The following is a 22,087-nucleotide window of genomic DNA, read 5'->3' as shown; positions in this document are numbered from 1 at the left end:
AGTCACTTCACAGCTCTGAGCCCTGGTTTCCTTATCCGTAAACTGATTAATAGACACCCAAAGTCCTTCCTTATAAGGCACAGTGCCTAGCATCTAGAAAGTTCTCAACATTTGTTAGTTTTTTATCATCACTATCATTATTAATTATTATGTCCTATACCAATGGTTCCCAGAGACTTAAATAAGAAGACCCCTTTTAATGCAAAAATGAAATAGAGACCCCTCCCCATCTAATAGGCTTAACATTTAGTATCAATTAATTACTAAAACATAGACTATGAAAAATCACCATGATTTTTTATTCAATTCATCAAAGCAACATTCACACATATTTGAAAAATGTAAAACATTTTTGCAATCACTGATGATGCTTGACTCTCAGAACACTTCGGAGGATTCTAAGGACCCTGGGCTGGGACCCACAGCTCTGTTATGACCTGCCAACCCAGAAGGTCTCAGTCCATTGCCACCTCCACCTCCAATCACGTTCACCCCCAACACCTCCTCCCCTCTCTCCACTGCTGTCCCTACCATACTGCCAAGATCTAAAACGCAAAGGAGGCAAAAAGGAGAAATATGTATATATAGCATGTGAAACTGAATGTATGACTATTTGTGCACGTTTCTGCCTTTAGGTCTGTTTTCTCACAAAGTACAATCTTTTGAAGGGAAAGAGATGATACACCCATCTCATGTAGAACGTCTGACACACAGTCTTGGATAAATTCTTCATAACCATATTTTATTAGGTCATTACATATGAAATGTCTGATTCTGAATCAAAAGTGTAGTTTATTGTATCTCCAACAAGAAGTAGTACAATTAATCAAAGTATGTGCCTAAACTATAGACACAGTTTTTCCATCTTAGTGGTAACTTCTTTATACCAGCAGTGAAGAAGCCTGGAGAGGTGTTTTCCACAACTTGTTGAGAACTGAATATTTTTCCTTGCAAGAAGTGGTCCAAGCCTGGAAGAAGTGCTAGTCAGTTGGCGCAAGGTCTGGTGAATACAGTGGACGACCGAGAGTTTCCAAGTCCAGCTGCTGTAGTTTGAGCAGTGTCATTTGTACGACATGTGGTCAAGCGTTGTCTTGCAAGAGGATTGGCCTGTCTCTATTGACCAATCTCGGCTGCTTAATTGCAAGCATCCTCATCATTTTGTCCAATTGATTGCAGTAGACATCTGCTGTAATTGATTGACCAGGTTTCATGACACTGGAACACCAAACAGACACCATTAGCATTTTTTGATAAATATTTGGTTTTGGACTGTGTTTTGACACTTCATCTTTATCAAACTATTGTGCCAAATGCTTGCAATTCTCAAAAAGAATCCATTTTTTATCATACTGCACAATACGTTGTAGAGATGGTTTAGCTTTATGTCGTGACAGCAAAGAAAGGCAAGCTTCAAGACAATGTCTCTTCTGACACTCATTTAATTCATGCAGTACTCACCTATCCAGCTTCTTTACCATGCCCATTTGTTTCAAATGGTCCAATATTGTTGGAATAGTAATGTCAAACCTTGCTGCTAATTCACGCTCAGGTTGAGATGGATTCGCTTCCACTACAGCTTTCAGCTCATCCTTATCCACCTTGGTCTCAGGTCACTCACGTGGCTCATTTTCATGATTAAAATCACCAGAATGGAACTTCTCAAACCATCGATGTACCGTGTGTTCATTAGCCACATCCTTCCCAACATTTCCTTGATGTTTTGAGCTGCATGCACAGCATTGGTTCCATGACAGAACTCATATTTGAAAATAACATGAAGTTTTGACTTATCCATGATTTCACCAAAATTGCTCTAAAAACAATTTGAAATAAAATCACAAGCCAAACCATATGTTTGAAAGAATGAGGATGTACCTTCACAATAAAAATAAAATAAGAAGTGTCAAAGCAAAATGACAGAGATATCAACTGTCAAACTTATGGAAATAGGACATTTCATAATTAATAACCTCATAGTATATATTTGGAAAAAACACACAATAATAGACTATTATAGCAAGAATGGCTCTTACAGCAATACTTATGAAATTTTAATTTGCACACACTGTGTAGCCTTCTACCTTCCTAAAAAGAAAATTGCACACAAAGCACCTGGGGATCTTGTTAAAATGTAGATTCTGAACTAGTAGGTCTGGAGCAAAGCTTGAGGCTCTGCGTTTCTAACAAGCTCCCAGGTGTTCCTGGTGCTGGTGCTTGGAGCTTGTTCCAGCCCCATTGTTTTGCAGGTGAGAACTTGAGGATCAGAGAAGGCAAGTGTTTTGTTTGGGGTCACACAGCTAGTTAGAGGCAGGACTAGGAGATAAACTCAAGTTTGCAGACTTTCAGTCCAGAACTCTTTCTGCTATGGCCTGATGTCATCCTTTCTCCAGAGAGGGGAAAAAAGGGTTTGTGGGGGAGGGGGAGGGGGAGGGAATAACACTTTCCTTTCCCATCCAAGACAATGCTACACACATGTATAAATGCATATAAACATAGAAGATGGGGCTAAATTGTAGTCTCTCCCTCTGTTTCCAGCACAGAGTGTTGCAAACAAAAGATACTAAAAAAAATAATAATAATAAGTGTTGATGGATTAATCTGATGGGGTGAAACAGGGAATATTCTGATTATAGTAATAATACCTTTACCTTTTTCATCTCTTTAAAGACTCTCTTCTGATCAACCACCTCATATCTTCAAAACTGTCTATACTTATATACTAGGATTTTCCTAAAAGCACTTTCTAAATTAAAAATTAATTTAGCAGGAGAAAGTTCAAAACAAGCTATGATTCTAAATCAATATTGAGGGAGGAGATAAGGGGTCTTTATTCCAGTATCAGCAGGATATTTTATGTTCCTGAATATCCTTTGCACTCGACCGTTTAAGGCACGTGAAGTGTTTGAAGAGTTGCACTTAGCGGTCTAAGTGTTCAAACAGGGTTCAAAGGCTCCTCACCCTCCCGCCATTCAAAATCACTCCAAAGGGCTTCTGTGGCTTGGAAATGTTTTTTCACGATCTTAAGAGTTCAGAAAAGCTTGCTATGTGAACTTGTTCAGCACGGGCCAAGTACCTAGCAGGTCCACAATATGTCCCCGACCCAGGTCACATCCACCACGGAGGGTCACACGTTTTCAAGGTTTTCAACAGGACTTTCTTAAAAGGTCAGAAAACATACCCTTGAAGGGAAGAAAAAAAGAACTGTTTAGACTTCTTACTCGATTCTACCACTTCGTTAAAATTAACAAGTTCAGTGCAAATACTTTGCATTTGGATCTTGCCGCAGGAGGAAATCAAGAAGACAGAAAGCTAACACCTAAAGGCAAAACTAATTTTTAAAGAGCCCTCTCCCCAGGGCTTCTGATGCTTTCTAGCTGGAGGAATGTAATCTATCAGCGCCCCCCCCCCCCCCCAGCTCTGGCCTGGCTGCCAGCCCTCCCACCAGGACCTTCCTGGACCTGCCTTTCCAACCTCAAACTCCCCTTCCCGCAAGCAGGGTTCTGACTGCCCTTCACTGGAAACCATTGGGTGTGGGGGTGCACAAGTCACTGTTCACATCTCTCTTGAGGCACGTATCGAAATGAATTCTAATTCCTCTGGTTATTTGTCTGTCCCCGTCCCCACTGTACCCCATGACCACCACCACCAGTTCCGTGAGTCTGGGAGCCTCTAGAAAAATGTTAACCATTATCCCTCCACTGCTCTCTTGTGGGTCTCTGCTTCCTCCAATGAACTTCCAAAAAACGTTTAGGGCTGGAAGGGGCAGCCAAGCCCCCTCATTTCACAGATAAGGAAGTTAAGTAAGACCTTCGAGTGACTGCGTCAGGGTGGTCCAGCCAGTGGTCTGCTGGAAAGAGATTCTCTGGCCTCTGACCACTGGTCCTGAGCTCTCCCAGCTCCTCCTCTTCCTCTACCTCCAAGCCAGGCTAGCAGGGCACAGTGGGCCACCACCAGTGAGAAAAGGAAGTTGGTTCCCGCGTGGCCCAGTGCAGGAGATAGGAAAAGCCAGTTTTGAATCCAGATTCTAGCACTGATCAACTCAGGGTGGTTAACTCTGATCAAGGCCAGTGTGGGCCTCAGCTTCCTCACCTGGAAAACGGTAATCTTGGCTTATGTTGATTGACAGCTCACCATGTGCACTCACTACATGCCAGTGGTCCATAAGCACCTATCTTATTTCAAACTCCCCAAACGGTAATGAGGGAGGTAGGATTAGTGCCCTAGATGGGGCAACCCAGGCTTTGAGGTTTGCCCAAGGTCACATTTAGTTGAATGGGTTCAGCTGACTCCCAGAGCCAGTATTTTGACTTCCGCCAGATTAGCTTTGTCAGGGGCCCCTGCAGCCCTGAAAAGGAGGAAGCTTTTCCCTGAGACCAGACGGGAGGCTCACCCCGTGCTTCCGGTTTCCCAGCAACCAGGGCCCTTGCCCTTACCTAATTGCATTAGCCGCAGCTCTACCTAATCCTAGGTGCACACAGCGGAGACAGGATTCCATCCCTGCCGGCTCTGCTTCTCCTGAGATTAGCCGCAGTCCCCAGGAGGCTGTTATCCCAACCCCAGGGGGGATGGCAACACAGCCAAGATGGAGCTTACCGCAGGAAGCCCCCGCCGCGCTGGGGGCTGGGGAAAACACAGCGCAGACTGGATGGCTCTGGTCTGCTCACAGGCATCGGATGCTGTGCCAGCTAGATAGGTGCCTGCCTGCCGGTCGCAGGCCGGTGACCACTGAAGCAGCCGCCACCTCTGTGTGCCTTCTGGAGGCGCTGGGAAGGGCATTAGCAAGCATTCCAATTCAAAACTATATCCTGAGAATCTCCAGAATCTCCCAGGGCGTTTCCTAGAGCAGCAGATGGATCCCTGTCTCATTCACTGTTGTATTCCCAGCACCTAGCGCTCTGCCTGGCACATAGTAGGTGTTCAATTGATCATATGGTTAACTTACTTTTTAATTGATACATAATAGATGTACACATTTTAGGGAGTACTTGGGATATTCTGATATATTCATCTAATGTGTAAAGATCAAATCAGGGTAATTAGTATCTCCATCACCTTAAATATTTACCTCTTCTTTTTGCTAGGAACATTCAAATTATAATCTTCTAGCTATTTTGAAATGTACAATAGATTATTGTTAACTACAGTCATCCTAGTGCCAGTCGATCATTTGGTTGACAACAAATGAACTTCCTTCCTGACCACGGCCAACACGGTGGAAGCCAAGAGTCCCTCACCAGATGTGAGAATGGGCGTCCATGCTCACCACCAACTATTCAGTTTGAGATGAGTCCCTTCACCTGAGTTTTCCTATTTGATAGCCCCAAATAATAATGCCCCTCCCTCCAAATCCACTGGGATTTAGCCAACCATCCCACAGGACTCTGAGACGAACAGAATAATTTGAAAGGGCAGCACTATTTGGGCCCACTTAACATGTATTGAGCACCCACCACCTACACAATGTGAAATTAATGAAAGCTGCCATGACTCTGGGTCTGGAGGTCACAGACAGCCTGCTGTTGTGAACGAGAGAGAACTAGTTCCAGAACCTCAAGCTATCCCTTTAGAAATATGAGAATCCTCCACACCAGCTTTGTCATACAGTTCCTTAATGCTTCAGAAAATGCTTGCCAATTCAACTGGATACTATAGTTAATTCACCCGCAGAGACATATCACAGAAAATAAGTTGTCAGGAAAAGAGCCAAGGAAGTTATATAAACCGCAAGCTTCTATTTTTTCCCTCATTCTCTTCCTCTGCAAGAGGCAAGGAATGAAAAGTGGTGCAATAAGAAAAATAAAGTGACATTTTCATGGTGCCATGCACATTGCAATGTCCTTTTACTTGGCTTTCTCGACTAATGTACACATTATAATAATCTGAGATTTTATTAGTCCATTTTACAAATCAGGAACAGAAACCTAGAGAGGTTAAGCATCTTGCCCAAGATTACACAGCACATGTGTACCAGGCCAGAATCAAACTGAGACTTTTCTTCTCTCCAAACCATTCACTCTTTCCTCTGTGCAGAGGCTGTGACATACACACATAAATGAGAACTCCTTCCCATTACTTGGATGCTTGGGGGCCTCATGGATCCATTCACCAAGAAATGAAGACAAAAATCTTACTTGTTGTTATCTGACCCTTCAATCTCAGATAAGACTTTAAAGTTTACAAGGTGCCTTTATATCCTTCATCTCCTGTAATCTTTCATAATCTTCAGAGAATGAGTTATGATCCCCACTGTAGAGATAAAGAAACTAAGAACCCAGACCCCAAAAAGAGCAGAGCAATGTTCTGGGGAGCAGAGGCCAGAGGTGGGTCCTGAGCCCCACCCCTAACCCTGGCACCTAGGCAAACAGACGTGGGCTCTCGGCCTCCTGCTGCGTTGCTTGGGCCCTGGTGGAGCAGCTGAGGTTCCCAGGGGACAGCTGCCTTACAGAGAGGGGCCTGGGAATGATTTCTATCACTTGGTCGAGAATCAAACATTATAGGCAGCAGATTCTTGTGAACGCATTTGTCAAAATAAACTCGTACATTATTATGAATAACATTTTTAAAAATGCATAATGGGCTATTGTCTGAGTGCCTCCCAGACACATTTGTTCCAGTGGAGCCTCCCCTAAGGCACCTTTCCTGATTCTCTCTCCCCTACTCCACACTTCCCAGGACCTGTGCCCAAGCCCTCACCGCACCCCCACCATCTTTTTCATGCTCCCCTCCAGGCCAGCCTTTGAGCTCCAGAAGGTTCTGTGGACCTAGCACCTCACCCAATGCACCCAGGCTTCAGTGCACCTGCTGGGACAAGGACAAGTCCTGACTAACAGCAGCACAGTAGGACATAAAACAGCCCAGGCTTCTCCCCAACCATTTCCTCCACTGCCTCAGCCCCCAAGAAACCCAGCTGAAGCTTTCCTTTCTCCTGCAAAAATGGCAGGCATCCCAGTCCAAGCAGATAGCCGTGGGGGTCTAAAACAAAGTTGCAATAGGAAATCCAAAAACACAGGAGCCTTTCTGGTCATATTTGCATCCAGATGGCTTGCAGGTTCAAAACTTAGGAAATTTTCCTCTCTACTTATTAAGAAAAAGAAGAGAAAGAGCTCCCCAGGGGATACTTCCCTAGTAATGAGACCTCCTAGAGAATGAAAGGGAAGGAGAGCAGGAGCAGGAGGGGAGGGAAAGAAATACACTCAGGGCAGCAGGAAGCACTGGCCACCTCCATTCCCAGCCTGCAGGTGCCTCTCCCCGGTGACAGGGGCCAGCATTTTCCACGCCTTCTCTCAAACACAGTACACATGCAGAAGGAGAAAGAGGAGGACCATAAGGGAGAATCTGACTTTGTTGCCAATTAAGAGCAGAGTGACCCTAGGATACAGCAGCCAAAAACCCCAGAGTTAGCACAGATTATTTTCCATCTTGGGAAAACAGCCCAGACCCTGTGCTGCCATTGCTCCCCTGCAAACAGAACCCACAACAGGCTTAAATTAGTCCAGATTGACTTTTTACAGGGCTGGGTTTCTCAACTGTTGGAAGAGATAGGAGATTTTCAATTGTTCGAAGATACATTTTTAAATTCCTGGCTAGTAATAGCAAAGTAAGAACAGCCTCTAGGAAGTGAGAACAAAGCCTAGTAAAAGTAAGCAGAGCCCATCCAGTTGGCCACCGGGCACTGTGCTGGCTGCGAAGATCCAGAACCAGACGCCCCCTAAGGCGCGTCCAACCCAGCGAGAGAGAGGATATTAAAAACATACTCATTACATAAGTAAATATTTAATGACAAATTATAATGAAGGCGATTTAAAAATACAGAGTGCTAGGAAATCAAGTGAGTGGGAATCCATCTAGTCTGTTTTGAGTCAGGGAGGCGTCATCTATTCTAAGCCACAGCAGAAGGACTGTAGCTGCTGGCTAGCCGGAGAGTGTTCTTGTGGAAAGCAACAGAGCATGAAAAGCCACCATGTACAAAGGTCCCCAGTGAGACCCGAGAGGGGGCCACAGACAGCCTGGGACTGGCTGCCTGAAAGTCAAATCAGTGGGCCCTTGACTGCATGCATGGTTGTACCCCACCCTGCCACTCCCCAGCTTTGTCCCTTTAGGTCAGACTCTTGAGGTCTGAATTTCTGTTGCCCTGTTACCTGTGAAGTTCCTTCTAGATACCGTATAGTTCTTGCTTTGCTCCTCTCTGCCATGTTCACATACATAGATCAGGGGTCCTCAAACTTTTTAAACAGGGGGCCAGTTAGTTCACTGTCCCTCAGACCGTTGGAGGGCCGTTGGAGAGTGCGGCGCACATTCCACACATGCGCACTGTGGGCCTGGGACGAGTCGGCTGCTAAGCAGGACAGGCAGCTACGGCAAAAACACCTGGAAGGGCCAGATAAATGTCCTCAGCGGGCCGCACGTGGCCCACGGGCCATAGTTTGAGGACGCCTGACATAGATGTATTTTCACTTTAATTTTTGCGTTTTCAGAAAAGCTCAGAAGTAATCATTGTCTCAGGCAGTGCCCAGCCCTGACAGCCAGAAGGGCGCATGTATCCCAGCTCACTGGCTTTGCCCACTCAGGAGGTGGCATAATGGAGGAGTCAAGTCAATATTAGATCACTCTCTCAAGCTCCACATCCTTCAGAAAACCCTCCCCATAATTCTGACCCATGCTAGCCTCTTTCCTTGGTCAGCAAATCAGCAAAACTTACGGTCTGCACCCTTCTTGTGGCACTGAGTTACATGGAATTCAGCATGCACTTAACACATATTTAGTGATTTCCTACTGAGTAAATGGGGCCAGACCAGACACTAGTTAACGAACAACGTATGACCTGGTCCCTGCCCGGGTACAAGTGAGTGGAATGGAAAGCAGCTGGAATGACCCGGGAAAAGTCACTTGACATCTCTGCGCCTCAGTGTTCTCTTGGGAATAAAAGCATGACCTCCTTTTGCAAATACACACAGAAAAAACACTATCAGAGGTTACCTCTGAATGGTAGGACTGTGGTGATTTTTGTTTTCATTATACATTTCTGAATTTGTTTTTCACAGATATATATTTTCTCATCAGAAAAAGCAATAAAACTGCCTCCTCTTAGGTTTTAAAAAAAAGATAATACCATTTCATTTCATTATGTTAAGGTGTGTGCATTATCAGGATACAATAACCTATGAAAGCAGAGCATCAGCTCAGATAAGGACACCCCAGGGAGGTGGAAGAGAGCTTGGAAAGCTGTCAGACCTGTGGCCGCCTCTCAGCAGGTCTGCTCCAGCTACAGAGTCATTCTCTCCAGCCCACCAGCTTCTTTCCCCAGGCTCAGACATGGCGAGAGCATCTCTCCCATCCTGGAAGCGCTGCCCCTAAATTCCAGGGAAGGACTACGATTAGTGTGGGCAAGAGCAGTTCCTTTTCTGAACTGAGGAAGGGACATTTCCCAGAAGAATGGAGTGAGGGCAGGGGGATTAAAATCAGGGCAGTAGTTCTGGAGAGACAAAATAACATGACTCCACTCCAAAACACACAATGCCTTGCCAGGTGCTGGCCCACTGTGGATGCTCAATAATTGATGGTGACTATTATTGCAAAGATTAAAATCTAGGTGTTGGGCGACATCAGAGTAAGTGGGTGTGACTCGGGTGGCCTGCGTGAGAACCCTGGAGGAAGGTGAGGTGCAGGGAGGGAAGCACGGAAGGCTGAAGCCGGTCAGGGTGGATTCTGGGAGGGATATGGATGCACTGGAGGCCACTGACAAACAGTTAAGATTCAGCAAGAAGAAATGAAAAGAAGGAACAGCATGAGCCAGACTTGCCAGGCAGGTGGATAGGTGCTAGGGTAGAGATTCCTGGAGGTTGCAAGACACACAAAGAGCCCTAAACACCAGCCAGGGAAGTGAAATTTGACTCAATTTGTTGCTCTTATTCCTTTGAGTGTGGCAGTCTTGCCTCTCTAACAATAACAGTAAATTTCCTGTTTGAGAGAATATTGCCATGTATTTCTCCTACAACCATTTGAGTTGTTAAATAAATATTTAAGCAAACGGAAGCACCACTGACTTCTTGTTTACACAGGATGTATCACTGGGCAGGTGAAGCAGCTATGCCTCTTGGGCCCCTTCCTTCATCCCCTCCTATCCAATCCACCAACACTCGTGGTCTGAGCAGATAAATGGATTGCTCTGTTCATTCGATTCCACGGGTCTGGGGGAAGCCACTTTCACCCGCATCCTAAACCTGAGCCTTGAGGCAAAGATGTGGGAAGGTTATTTGTAAAAACATTCTGACCATCCCATCTACATAGTTTTAACCCCAACACAACCATGAAATCTGGCACTTGCTCCTTAAAGCAAACAAACAAAAAAATCCAGTTGCCGCTAGTGTAGGGGGTAAATGTTCTATTCTGTATGCCCAGTGCTTTCTTCCTGGGGAGGGTTCAACCAAGGTTAAGTCCTGGACTCTCTCTGCCCCTCTTCTAACTCCTTTTTGCAGGGTCTTGGGGCACAGTCCCGGACGGTGATTTCTGAATAAATCAGGTAGAACAAACTGGGCACACCCAGCTCAGCTCTGCCATTCCTCATGGGGAAGAGGGACGCTAGCTATCAGGTGTCCCCTGCGAGGCCCCAGCAGCAGGCTCTGACCTGCTGAAGACCATCTGGCCACAGACAAAGCTTATGATTCTTCAGCTGAGGGACACCAGATATGAGAGACGTGAGTGAGCAGAGCGCTGTGGGCAGCATTAACAAAAAGAGGGGAAGTTGCCAGTAGATGAAGAACATCAGCAAAAACTGCTGCCACTTGTTAGCAGTGGTCTGCACACCGAATCCCAAACAGGCAGTACCTTGGGACCGGAAGTTCCTAAACAATGCACAGGAGTTCTCAGAAGGAAGGAGGCAAACAGTCACAACTGGGTTAAGCATTACTTCCCTAAGGTCTGTGTATGGAAGGCTAATACCACCCATCACCACACTGAAAGTTCAGGTAGGAAAAAGAAAAACAACCAATGCCCTCCAGGGGGTGTGAAAATTATGTGGGAACGATGAAATATCCCAGTTGGAGTGCAATCCAAGAGGGCAGGATATAATGCCACTTATGAATAAAAAGCAGAATAAGTAACTTTGATGTACAGTGCCTGAGCGCATCCGGAAATGGTGTCAATTTCCCACGAAGAACAGATAAGAGCGTTTCCAAGATATCTAGGATTTCAGGCAGTAGGGTCTATTTTCACCTTATGGTGTTTAACCTTCACAGAGTATAATAAAGTTCCCATCCTTGAAAAACATTAATAGAATTATAACCTGCAACTTCCAGGTGCTAAGAAGGTCTGCCTCAGAGATGACTGCACGATAAAATCAAGCCCAACAAGGTGCTGAGATGTAGAAATTTTGTCCCAATTCATCATATGAAAATCTCAAAGCAGGGATTGCTGCTCTTCGTTCAATTCATGGGTGTAGCTGTGATCACACACCAGCCACCAACCACACGCCAACCACCAAGCACAGCCCAAGCACTTCCCAGGGCTCTTCTCACCCTGTCAAGGTAGGCACCATTATGCCTCCCATTTCACAGGTGAGGAAAGCAAGTCTCAGAGGCTAAGTCATTTGCCAACCTGGCTGGGAAGCAGTGTGCCTTATCTGCCTGATGCCAAAAACCCTTCTCTCCACAGCTCCTTTATCTGCTGCAATCACCAACCGCTTAGGAAACTCCTCATTTTCTTAGGTTAACTTCTCTCAGTCTGTTTGCAAGTGAATTTTCTTAAGTTGCAGGAATTTCAGCACCAGGCCCACTACAAAGGCCTCACAACTGTTCTAAAAAATGGTGGCCGATTTGAGGATTGTGTAGATGAAACAAGTGAGAATCAGACAAATATACTTGCTGGTGAAACAGTAGTGAAAATAGTCAGGCATCTGTATCTTAGGGTCACACATTCCAAGCACAGGTAGTCTTTTAGAGCAGAAAGCACTGAAGGGCCTGAAGTCAAAGAGGCCAGGTTTCAGCCAGGCACTGCCAGCTACAGAGTAACACTGGGAAACCTACCAACCTCGCTTGCCTAACTTAAAAAGGGAGAAAGAGAAAGAAAGAAATCCTGTTTCATTGTATTATTTGGAAAATTAAAGCTAATGCCATGTAAAAGGTAATTTTGTTAGCTGCAAAGCCCTATACAAATGGAGGATTTAATTATAATTATTTTGACTCAGCTATTTGGCTGGGATCTTATAAAGAATTTTAATCATCAGACAGAGTATTCCATAATGATGAAGGACAAAGCCCAGGCCTCAGGATACCTAGGTTTAAATCCTAGCTTTCCCCCACTCGCTGTGTGGTCTTGGGCAGGTTACTTACCTTCCCTGGACCTTGGTTTCCATATCTGAAAAATGGGGATAATAACTAGTGCCTACCTCATAGGGTTGCCCTCAAGACTAAGCAAGCTAAAACACTTAACTTAGAATGGTACTCGGCACACTGTATGCTCGATGTGTTAATTTTTACTACACTGTTATGATTTTCACCAAGCAAGCAAAAAGTGGACTGGGATTTAGTAGCTTGTACTACAAAATAAAACTGCTGCAGTAGAGGGAATAAGATATAATCAAAAATCTTTGACTACGGGCCCTGAAATGGACTGTTTTTAACTCCCTGGGGCACCCTTTGGAGAGAAAGGTAAGTTGTCAATTCTCCCAGTAAAACCCTACTTCCTTTCCCCTTGGTCCTCCTCCCTTCATATGCAAAAAACGCAACAGGCTCCTCTCAAAGCTCTCTTTCTTTCCTTTACTCTCCCATCCCTAGAAGACCAGCTTCATTCCAGGGTGAAGGCCTGATCTCAGAACCCAGCACAGACTTGCCAAGCCCACGGGGACCAGAGTGGCTGCAGGCTGCTGGGGAATTTCTGCCCTTTTCAGCCGTGGAATGTCCAGCTCTTCTCCTCTCCCATCTTTCAATCCTTCATCCTCTCAACCATTCCTTCAAGGCCCACACCATATCCCACTTCCTCCCTAAAGACCTCTCCCTTCTTGGGATTCTGCATATATAATTGCCAACTCTGTACTCACTGAGTGTATAATTATTTCGCAAGTGCCTATTTTATTGCCGCTAAAAGGTAAACTCCCCAAGGGCAAAGGCAGTCTTAGTTCTTCTAGATTCTCCACTGTGCTTGGCACAGGGCTAGAGGCACCCTATGTGTGCCATAAATAATTCAGGAAGGGGTTTAATTCACCAGAGGGAGCCCCAGGCTCCCTGTGGTCAGGCACAAACTAACTTTCCTATTTTATTCTATCTAAAAATATTGGTCCTGACCCACTTAATTGATCTCACAATACACTATGGTTTACGACCTTATGTTAGTTAAGGTAACATTAGCAGCTGTAACTGAAAAACCCCAAAATCTCAGCCTTAATAATAGACATTTGTTTCTGGTTCATATAAAACCTAAACAAGCGAGACTTCCACCGTGCAGTGATTAAGGACGGTCCCAGGCTCTTTCCATCTTCTGGCATCTTCCACACATGACTTCTAAGATTGCCAAGCCAAAGAAGGATCATAGCAATCCTGCCTGGGGAGTTTTTGTGGATCAAGCCTACAAGTGACACTGATTACTTCCAATCTCATTCCATCGGCTAGTGTTTAATCACATGCCCCACTTAACTCCGAAGGACCTGGGAATTGTAGTCTAGTCATGTGCCTGGCAGAAATGGAAGCAGATTTGGTGATCAGGTAGCAATCTCTGCCATAAATCTGCTATTTGAGAAATGTTCCAAGGCAATGACCTACCCTTATTCATTTGTATATCTCCAGTGAGACCATCAGAATATTTGCTCACAGTAAGTGCATGGAAAATGTGTGATCGATGAATGAATGAGGGCAGGGGTAAATTCTGGCCAGAGTTCCAGGAGTGTTAAAGTTCATGATGAGGCGACATGATTCTCTCCAACTCTATGCTTGTGCAAATACCCTTCCCCACCCAAAGCAGAGCCTAGTCCTAAAAGCAGGGATTAGGGCAGGTGGGGAAGATACTAGAGCAATTGTCTTGGTGTCTTCCCTTCCCTTTGGCGACTGCACAACTACTTGCTCCTCCAACAACCACATGGCTGTTGAAAAGGTGCATAGTAAAGCAAGAGTACGTGGGCTTTAGAAGCACATAAATCCTGGCCAGGCCTCTCACTGGCTACAGAACGATAGCAGGACACTCGCTACATGTGTGGCACAGAACGGAGCATGTTCCACGAATTATTTCATTGAATCCTCACAATAAGCCTATGGAGGGGGCACTCATGTTCTCCCTCTAACCCTTCAATTCCCTGAGAATTAATGTCTTCTATCCCCATGTTACCATAGCACGTTTTCCACAACCTCTTCCTATAATTCACTTGTGGCAGGGACTGTCGGCACATGGAGGTAACACATCTGCTCCTTGGTGTCTCCCCAGTCACACTTTGAGAACACGGGAAATAGCATACACTTGAGAGTTGAAATACCCAGATCCAAATCCCAAGTCCCAACTTAATCATTGTATGAGGTTGGCCATGACACTTACCTTGCTGAGCCTCAATTTCCTTCTCTGTAAAATGGGATCAGAAGTCCAACCACCAAAGAGTACTGAGATGCATAAACCTAATATATAAAATATAAAGATACCTGACACATTGTAAGTTCTCAAGAAAGTGAGAATTTTCCTCCTTCCTCTCTCCTTGAGGGACTGGATAATGTTTCATTCCTGGTCACTAATATGGAATCTTGCACATGATAAATATATAATAAATGTTAGTTGAAATGCATTGAATGACAAGCTTTACTACTGAAAAATAAAAATTAAAAAATATAAACTCTTTCTCTTTACAAGTTTTTTTTTATCACCCCTCTCCCTTCCCATACACTTCATTACTCTTCCTTCTTTAGGTAACGTGAACTTTTTTTTTTGTACTTAGAAATTATAAATGGCTAACAGAGCACCTCAGGATTCTTTCCTCCAGCCATTATCCTTCTCTTTCAAGTTGTGCTCAGCAAGATTAGTTGGATATTGGAGCTAAAAACGGATATATTACAAGTGGAGGTCCCTGAAATGTAACATTCCCCATTGTAGGATTCTGGAATTACACAAAGCACCAGGGAGGGGTTGCTCTTCCCCAAAGACCTCACTGTTCTGAAAAAAGCCTTTGTCTTAAGGCTTTGCAAAACTGCAATGTAGAATCTTCTCCCATCCTGGTCCCTACCACTGGCCTAGGCACCGCTCAGATCTAGAGTGCTTATATGTTTCCAGTAAAACAAAATGCTCAAGAGACGTAAAATACTGTAAAAATTCCGGCTGTCTCTGAGCCTTGGTTGCCATTTCACAACATGATGATCATTGTCTTGAAGCTAAATTTCATGATTTCTCCAGCAAGCCCCTGATAATGATGGTAGCTAACATGCATCATGTTCACTAGGTCCATAGTGCTGTTAGGTGTTTTATGTCCATGATAATCTTTCCTTCTCACAAAAACCCTGTAAGTCAGATATTATTGTTATCCCAATTTTACAGACTAGAAACAGAGGCTCAGAAGCTTGAGTGACTTTGCCCAAGTAAGCAGCAAAGCCCCAGTTCAAACCCTGTTTCCTATCAGGCTCAAATTGCATTGTATTTCTGTTACTCTGTGCCACCTCTTCAAATGGCTATTAAAGAAGGTCCATTTTGTATAGAAATACTTGAAAAATAAATAGTTTGGACTGGTTGGTCTTTTAGGCCCCTTCCCTCTCTTAAAAAAAAAAAAATTCTATGGTTCTATGGAGAGAAGGGAAAAAAAGGAAATGTAAGGAAGCCAAACATTATGAGGCTTGGCTTATCAGTATGTAATAACAGCTTTTGGATCAAGACTCTGTAGAACCTTATTTATGGACAGACAGTTACTGTTACGCAGAGCCTTTTTACACAACCTTTTCATCTGAGGATGTTGTAGCCTTCTACTGCCTTTCTATTAGTGAGAGATGAGGTGTGAAATTTGCTGGCCCTGCCAAGATTATCCCATTAAATTATCTGCCCTCTTCCAGTGTAATTCACTCAGGGGCAACGGTTTGAGGTGCAGGCCCTGTAGATGTCCACGCCTGGGGGTTCCGGGGAGGGGGGACAGGGGAAGGGGAATGGGGTGAAGGAAAAAGTTCAGGTGGTGGTAGCATCCCAATGACATAACATCAATCCACGTTTCACTGCCTTACCAAAATAAAGTGGATGCCACAATTATCCCATTCCTAAACAAACTGAAAACCCCAACCGAGCTTACTGCAACAAAGAGAGAGCCTTTTTACTGCTGTTTATTTTTATTTTGTATTCGTTAGCTTTTTAGATATTCCTGGCATGCAAGTCAGGCTCCGTGTAACAAGCAGCTGCATTTAGTTAAGGATTTTCGAAGAGTTCCCCCATCCCCTCCCCCTTTTACTCCAGAGAACTTTCTCAGACTCTCCTTTCTCTTCGAGTGTCTACAGAACAGTCTCTCCTGTCACACCCCAGGGAATGGGTGAAGCCAGGCTGAGGCCCTTCTGTTTGAGAAGGAGGCCTGGAAGACTTGCTTCCCAGCTGGGGCTGGATCTGCCAGGGTCCGGCCCTCACGAAGACCTCGAGCTGGCAAGCCGGCTCTCCCACCAGAGAGCACCATAATAAATCACCCCCTCCTCAGCCTACAACCAGAGCTGTCCACCGAGATGCAAATACGAATGCACTTCATCAAAATATGTCTCATTGTTAGTTGGGAGCAACTGGCAGGCACACGCAAACCACATCAAAGTTGCAGTTCGTTACAGAAAAGTAATTCTTCCAGATCCAAAAGCCCAGGCCATCTGAGGTGCTCCCAGTCTATCTCTGCGTTAGAGTCAGCTCAGGGAACTCCAGCACTGGGAAGGAATATTGAAACTGGCTGTCTCCAGTCATTTCTTACAACCTCTAAATTATAGCTAAGAAAACCTCCCTTTGCTGCTCTTGGAAATCCTAGGGAAATGCCACCTATGGTACACACCCAAAAAGAATGTAAATTGAAAGAGTTAAACCAGGAGAGATCATCTAAGACAGCATTAAAATAAGAGCATGAACCACTAGGGCTTATAAGCCCAGTAATGCCACTTTATAGCAATGTGATCTTAAGAAAGTAACTTAACCTCTCTGTGCCTAAGTTTACCCATCTGTAAAATGAACTAATTATGCCATCTCCCTTACAGGCTGGTTGTGAAGATTCAGTGAGTTAATATTTGCAAAAGACTTAGAATAGCAATTGGCCCATTGTAAGGACTATGTAAGTGTTTGTTAAATAAATTTCAAAAAGAAGAGCACCTCAGAATGTTTGGGGTCAGGGAAATAGATTTTTAGTTGAATCACAAGGACTTGGCACCATTCTTCGGCTTCTCCCAGGCCCAATTAACAGCCTGTCTTGTGTTAGGGAAACTGGGAATTGAGAAGTAGAGGCTGCATGCAGTGTGCAAAACTGACATAAGGACTAGAACTAGCCACTAACACTCAACCCCTTTCAACCTAGTCCTTTCAACCAACCCCTTTCAACCTACTCGTTGCCTCAGGCATCAAACACTTGAAGTCAGCAGTTCCTATCTTTTGGGGGTTGCCATTTTCTTGGAAAATCAGATTATAGTTATGAACATACAAATGTAAAAATGCACATAAAATTTTGTATATTTCTAGGGGTTCACATATCCTCAATTTTATGTACCCCAAGTTAATGTCATGTACTCACCTCTGGGCTGGGTGCTCTACTCCAGTACTTGATATGCACACCTCTACTTAAATCTCATAACGCTCCTGTAAGGCTCAGAAAAACTAACGACAGGACAGAACAGGTGCGGTGGCTCACGCCTGTAATCCTAGCTCTCTGGGAGTCCGAGGCAGGTGGATTACTCAAGGTCAAGAGTTCGAAACCAGCCTGAGCAAGAGCGAGACCCCGTTTCTACTAAAAATAGAAAGAAATTAATTGGCCAACTAATATATATAGAAAAAAAAACTAGCCGGGCATGGTGGCGCATGCCTGTAGTCCCAGCTACCCGGGAGGCTGAGGCAGGAGGATTGCTTGAGCCCAGGAGTTTGAGGTTGCTGTGAGCTAGGCTGACACCACGGCACTCTAGCCTGAGCAATAAAGTGAGACTCTGTCTCAAAAAAAAGAAAAACTAATGACATATCCAGTATAAGGCAGAGAAAAAATTCAAACCCAGGTCTGTTAAATGCCAAAGCCTGTGCTCGTAACCATTAAGCTATACTGTCATGTTGTACTATACTCCTTTCATAATAAAGATGGAGCAAGAAAAGGAAAAATCCCTGAAAATATGCCATCCTGCATTTTTCCTAGAAAAGCAAATAACAGCAGAATTGTGCCTATGACCAAAAATGTTATTCCCTATTCAATCAACAAAAATCTACGGACCCCTTGCTATATATGTACACACATATGCCATTTATCTGTATGTAGACATACATTTATATCGATATACACATTGCCTACAAAGCATTCTGATCTCCACAGGATGTTGTGTAAAATTCTGAAAAATATTTGAAATGGGGTAGGTATTGACCATCAAAGCATAGCCAGATCTGATACTAATTTGGGTGCAAGTGACAAACCATTCACAAAGTTTTCAAATGTCTAATTGGGGGCCTAAGCTCACAGTACAGGATAGAGAGGATATTATAGACCAAAGTTGAGTTTTTAAAATGACTCTCAACTATCAGGCAGATAACTCCAGGCATCAGAGTAGCAAATCGGCCTATCAGGTATGCTGAAACAACATTGGAAATTAAGTCTTTCCAAAATACTGCTGGAGGTAGTTTGACTACACACTTTGCCTGTTGCACCTTGGTGTGGCTCCCCCTAGCCAACCAGAGAGGATTTTCAGGCATCCCTAATAAAGCTGGGGCTGGCAGACTTGGACCCTCAGTTTTCACCAAGAAAGCTGACAGTCTTATTGCCCTCAAGAGACTCCTATTCTAAAAGTAGACAGGACAGACATGTATTAAGACAGCAATGGAAGGTTTACAAAAAGACAGCAAGCACAGTAGCAGGCCACCTCCCTCTGGCTCCAAGCAGCCAAACCACAGAATATATAGGATTCTGAGGAAGATCCAGGTAGGTTCCTAAATCCCTGAGCTTGGTGTAATTATAAAGGCTTCAGCTTCCCAGAGAAGTTTAGCTTTGAGTAGGTAGGAGGTAGATGGGGAAATCAACAATGAACAGACCAGAAAAAAAGAAATACATAGATTTTCTCCTCCTGGCTAACAAAATAGAATAGTAATCGGAGAAATGCCGAGCATTTTTAAAAAATAAATAAATGAAACATATCTCCCCTTAAGCTGATTTCCTGATCCACTAGCTGGGTTGCCTTAGAAACTTTGAGTAAAAGGAAAAATTCAGTCTGACTTCCATCAGACACCAGAAAAGATCAAACATTCACAGAAATGCAAATGGATTTATAAGACAGCAAATAATAGCAGATTTGAGCTATTAAAGAGTATGGAATAGGTAACACTTCTTAAATTTTATAAAAGTTTGTCAACAGTTAAAGGAGACAGAATCTGGTGGCTGCTGCTAACAAGGATGTGTTACCCTCAGCAACATCATTTCAGGGGCATTTATTTAAATGCAGGTGATCCCCCCTCTCCCCCCCCCCAGCTGCTATGATCTAAAAGCAACCACTGTTGAAAGGTTAAGTATGAAGTAAAGGAGTCCACAGAGGAAATAACTGAATTAATCAAGGCCCCAAGCCAGGAGTCCTACCTTAGAATCACCCTGTTTATCCCCACCTCAATTTGCTGGGCAACCCAACTTCAGAACTTCAGAAGGATGTTTACATTATGTAGGCAGCATGGCCCATTTTTCACTTTTCACCCAGGTGTTGTGGCACAGAGCCAGATGTTTGGCATCACCAACCAAAACATCCACATGACCAAACTGTTTACATTTCATTAGGATTTTTCATCAGGAAGGTGCACTCCCTGCTGATGCACATCTTAATTACAATTAGGAGCCATATTTACCCCGAGGAGCTTCCAGATTAGCACAACCACACCATAGGATCAGTTTCAAAAATCATCCTCAGAGAACGCGGCTCCCACTTCCCCAAAATCTCTAAGAAATCAAAATTCACACACGGCTTCCTTCCAGAGCATGTTTTCTACCAAGAAAGTTATTAGCTAACTTTTAGCAAAAACTGATTCTGTATTCATAGTCCAAGTAGTGAATAGATCTTTTCCCTCTCAACTGCTAAGTAGCCCAAAGCCTTTTCTTTTCCTAAGCACAGTGCTAATTTAAAAATGAAAGATGCATAATAAAAGAGCAGAGACCTATTTATAAGCACAGGTTTGGGGCTGGGAGTGGGGGAGGGCGGCATCCAAGGGCTCCAGCACCCCCTCAAGGGATGCATGTTAAAAGTGAGGCCCAAGACCCGGGAGACTTTAATCAACTTTCCCCCTCCAACCTCCAAAGAATGAATCGGTTGTCTCCACAGGAGCAGCCGGGCTCTTCCCTCTCATTGTGTACAGGCTGAGACGCAGCAAGGATCCAAGCTTCCCGCAGCGAACTAAGACGCTCGGGCTGGCAGCGAAGTCTTTCTCTAACTGTTGCGATTGTCTTTGGAGATTACCAAAATCAAGTATACATTAGATGGCTTCCCCCACCCTTGTTTGTAACACGCGCGCGCACGCACACACACACACACACACACACACACACACACACACACACACGTGCACACCCAGAGCACTTTGGAGCTTGCAGGCCACCTCTGACAGCACATTTTGCACAAAGTGGCAGCGGCGGCCGCAGCGCACACGTTTTGGCCTCCATGGTGACCCTCGGGAGGGCCGGAGAGCCAGGAGCGGTGGAGATGCGAGGCCGCCGGAGCCCCAGGAGGACCGGGCTTTTGTTTGCGTCGGTCTGCGGACCGCCTGGGCTCTCGCAGGCACCACTGAAAGTACAAACTCCCTCCTGGACCGAGCTTGCCGGGACGGCTCGCTACTTGGGGGCGGGACAGACTCGCCTCAACACCGGCTGGGGCGCGTTAGGGGTCCAGGGAGGGATGGCGGGACGACCAGCACGGAAGTGCCTCGATCGCCCCAGGACCCCCAAACCCCTCCACGCTTCCTGTCAGCGCTGACAACCGCCGCTGGGCGCGGAGGAACAAGTCCCGGGGCGCGCCCCGGCCCGCAGCGGGGCTCCAGGGCAGACCCTTGCCTGCCTCCGCTGGCCAGCCCCTGGCGCGTCGCCGGCCGCCCCCCGAGGCGGGCACGGCGCTTCCTGTGCGCACAGCGCCCGGCGGGACCACAGGAGGGTCGCGGAGGGCCAGGACCGGGGCGGGTGGGAGCCGGCGGGCGCGCCGGGCGCCTCTTACCTTGGGCAGCAGCCCCGCGCGCGGCCAGCAGCAGCGCGGCCAGCAGCGCCAGGAGCGGCGGGCGCGTCCCGCGGCGGCGCGGCCGGTGCATTCCTCCTCTCGCGGCGGCGGCGGCGGCTCCCAGGCCGCGCGCAGAACATCCACGGGCTCTCCCCGGGCTCCCGGCCACCTCGTCCGGCCGCTGACGCTCGCAGGATGCCGGGAGCGCTTGCAAAGCTCTTTGTCCCTCTAACCTGCTCCCTCGCCTCCGCCCGGCCGGCTCAGGATCCCGTGAGCGCGGTCCCGCCCCAGCCCTCCGGCTGCAACCTCGCCTCGGCCGGCGGGTCAGTCTCGGGCTGTCCGGTCCCACCCGCGGACGGCGAGTCTCCCCGGCTCGGACTCCGAGAAGAGCGCGCCCTGCACCTGGGGGCTGCCGTCCCGGGGCTCCTTTGGTGGTGGCTGCGGCGTCTCCTCCCGCTCTCCGCGCTCGCTCTCTCGCTCAACTTGTCACTTTTCACCAACTCTCCAACCCAGCGCCCCAGCCCCGACCAATGGCAGGCGCGGGCCCAGGCCGGCGACCCAGCGCCCTCTGCTGCCGCCTCCCGACGCCCGCACCCTCTCCGACTTCGCAGAAAGTCGCCCCGGCTCCCGCGCCTCCCGCGCACCCACCTCTCCCCCCTCCTCCACACGCCTCAAATCCTGAGCGGAACAGACCCCGGGGAGTCATCAAGGCTACTTGACAGAAGGGGAAACCGAGGATCAGGGAGACGTGTCCAAGG

At 46.1% G+C, this 22,087-nt stretch overlaps 1 protein-coding gene across 1 annotated transcript in view; it reads right to left on the bottom strand.

Annotated features, from left to right (window-relative positions):
* ROR1 (receptor tyrosine kinase like orphan receptor 1) overlaps positions 1-21,829 on the bottom strand; it is a 372,449-nt gene extending 350,620 nt beyond the window's left edge. The window contains exon 1 of the mRNA XM_012767125.2: positions 21,330-21,829. Within this exon, the coding sequence (XP_012622579.1) occupies positions 21,330-21,420 (91 nt within the window). The 5' untranslated portion in view covers positions 21,421-21,829. The remainder of the gene's footprint in view (positions 1-21,329) is intronic.
* Between the last annotated feature and the right edge of the window lie 258 nt (positions 21,830-22,087).

This window comes from Microcebus murinus, chromosome 2 (genome assembly GCF_040939455.1).
Source record: "Microcebus murinus isolate Inina chromosome 2, M.murinus_Inina_mat1.0, whole genome shotgun sequence".
Classification (NCBI taxonomy): domain Eukaryota; kingdom Metazoa; phylum Chordata; class Mammalia; order Primates; family Cheirogaleidae; genus Microcebus; species Microcebus murinus.
Note: the sequence above shows the minus strand (reverse complement) of the source record. Positions and strands in the feature narration are given on the sequence as shown.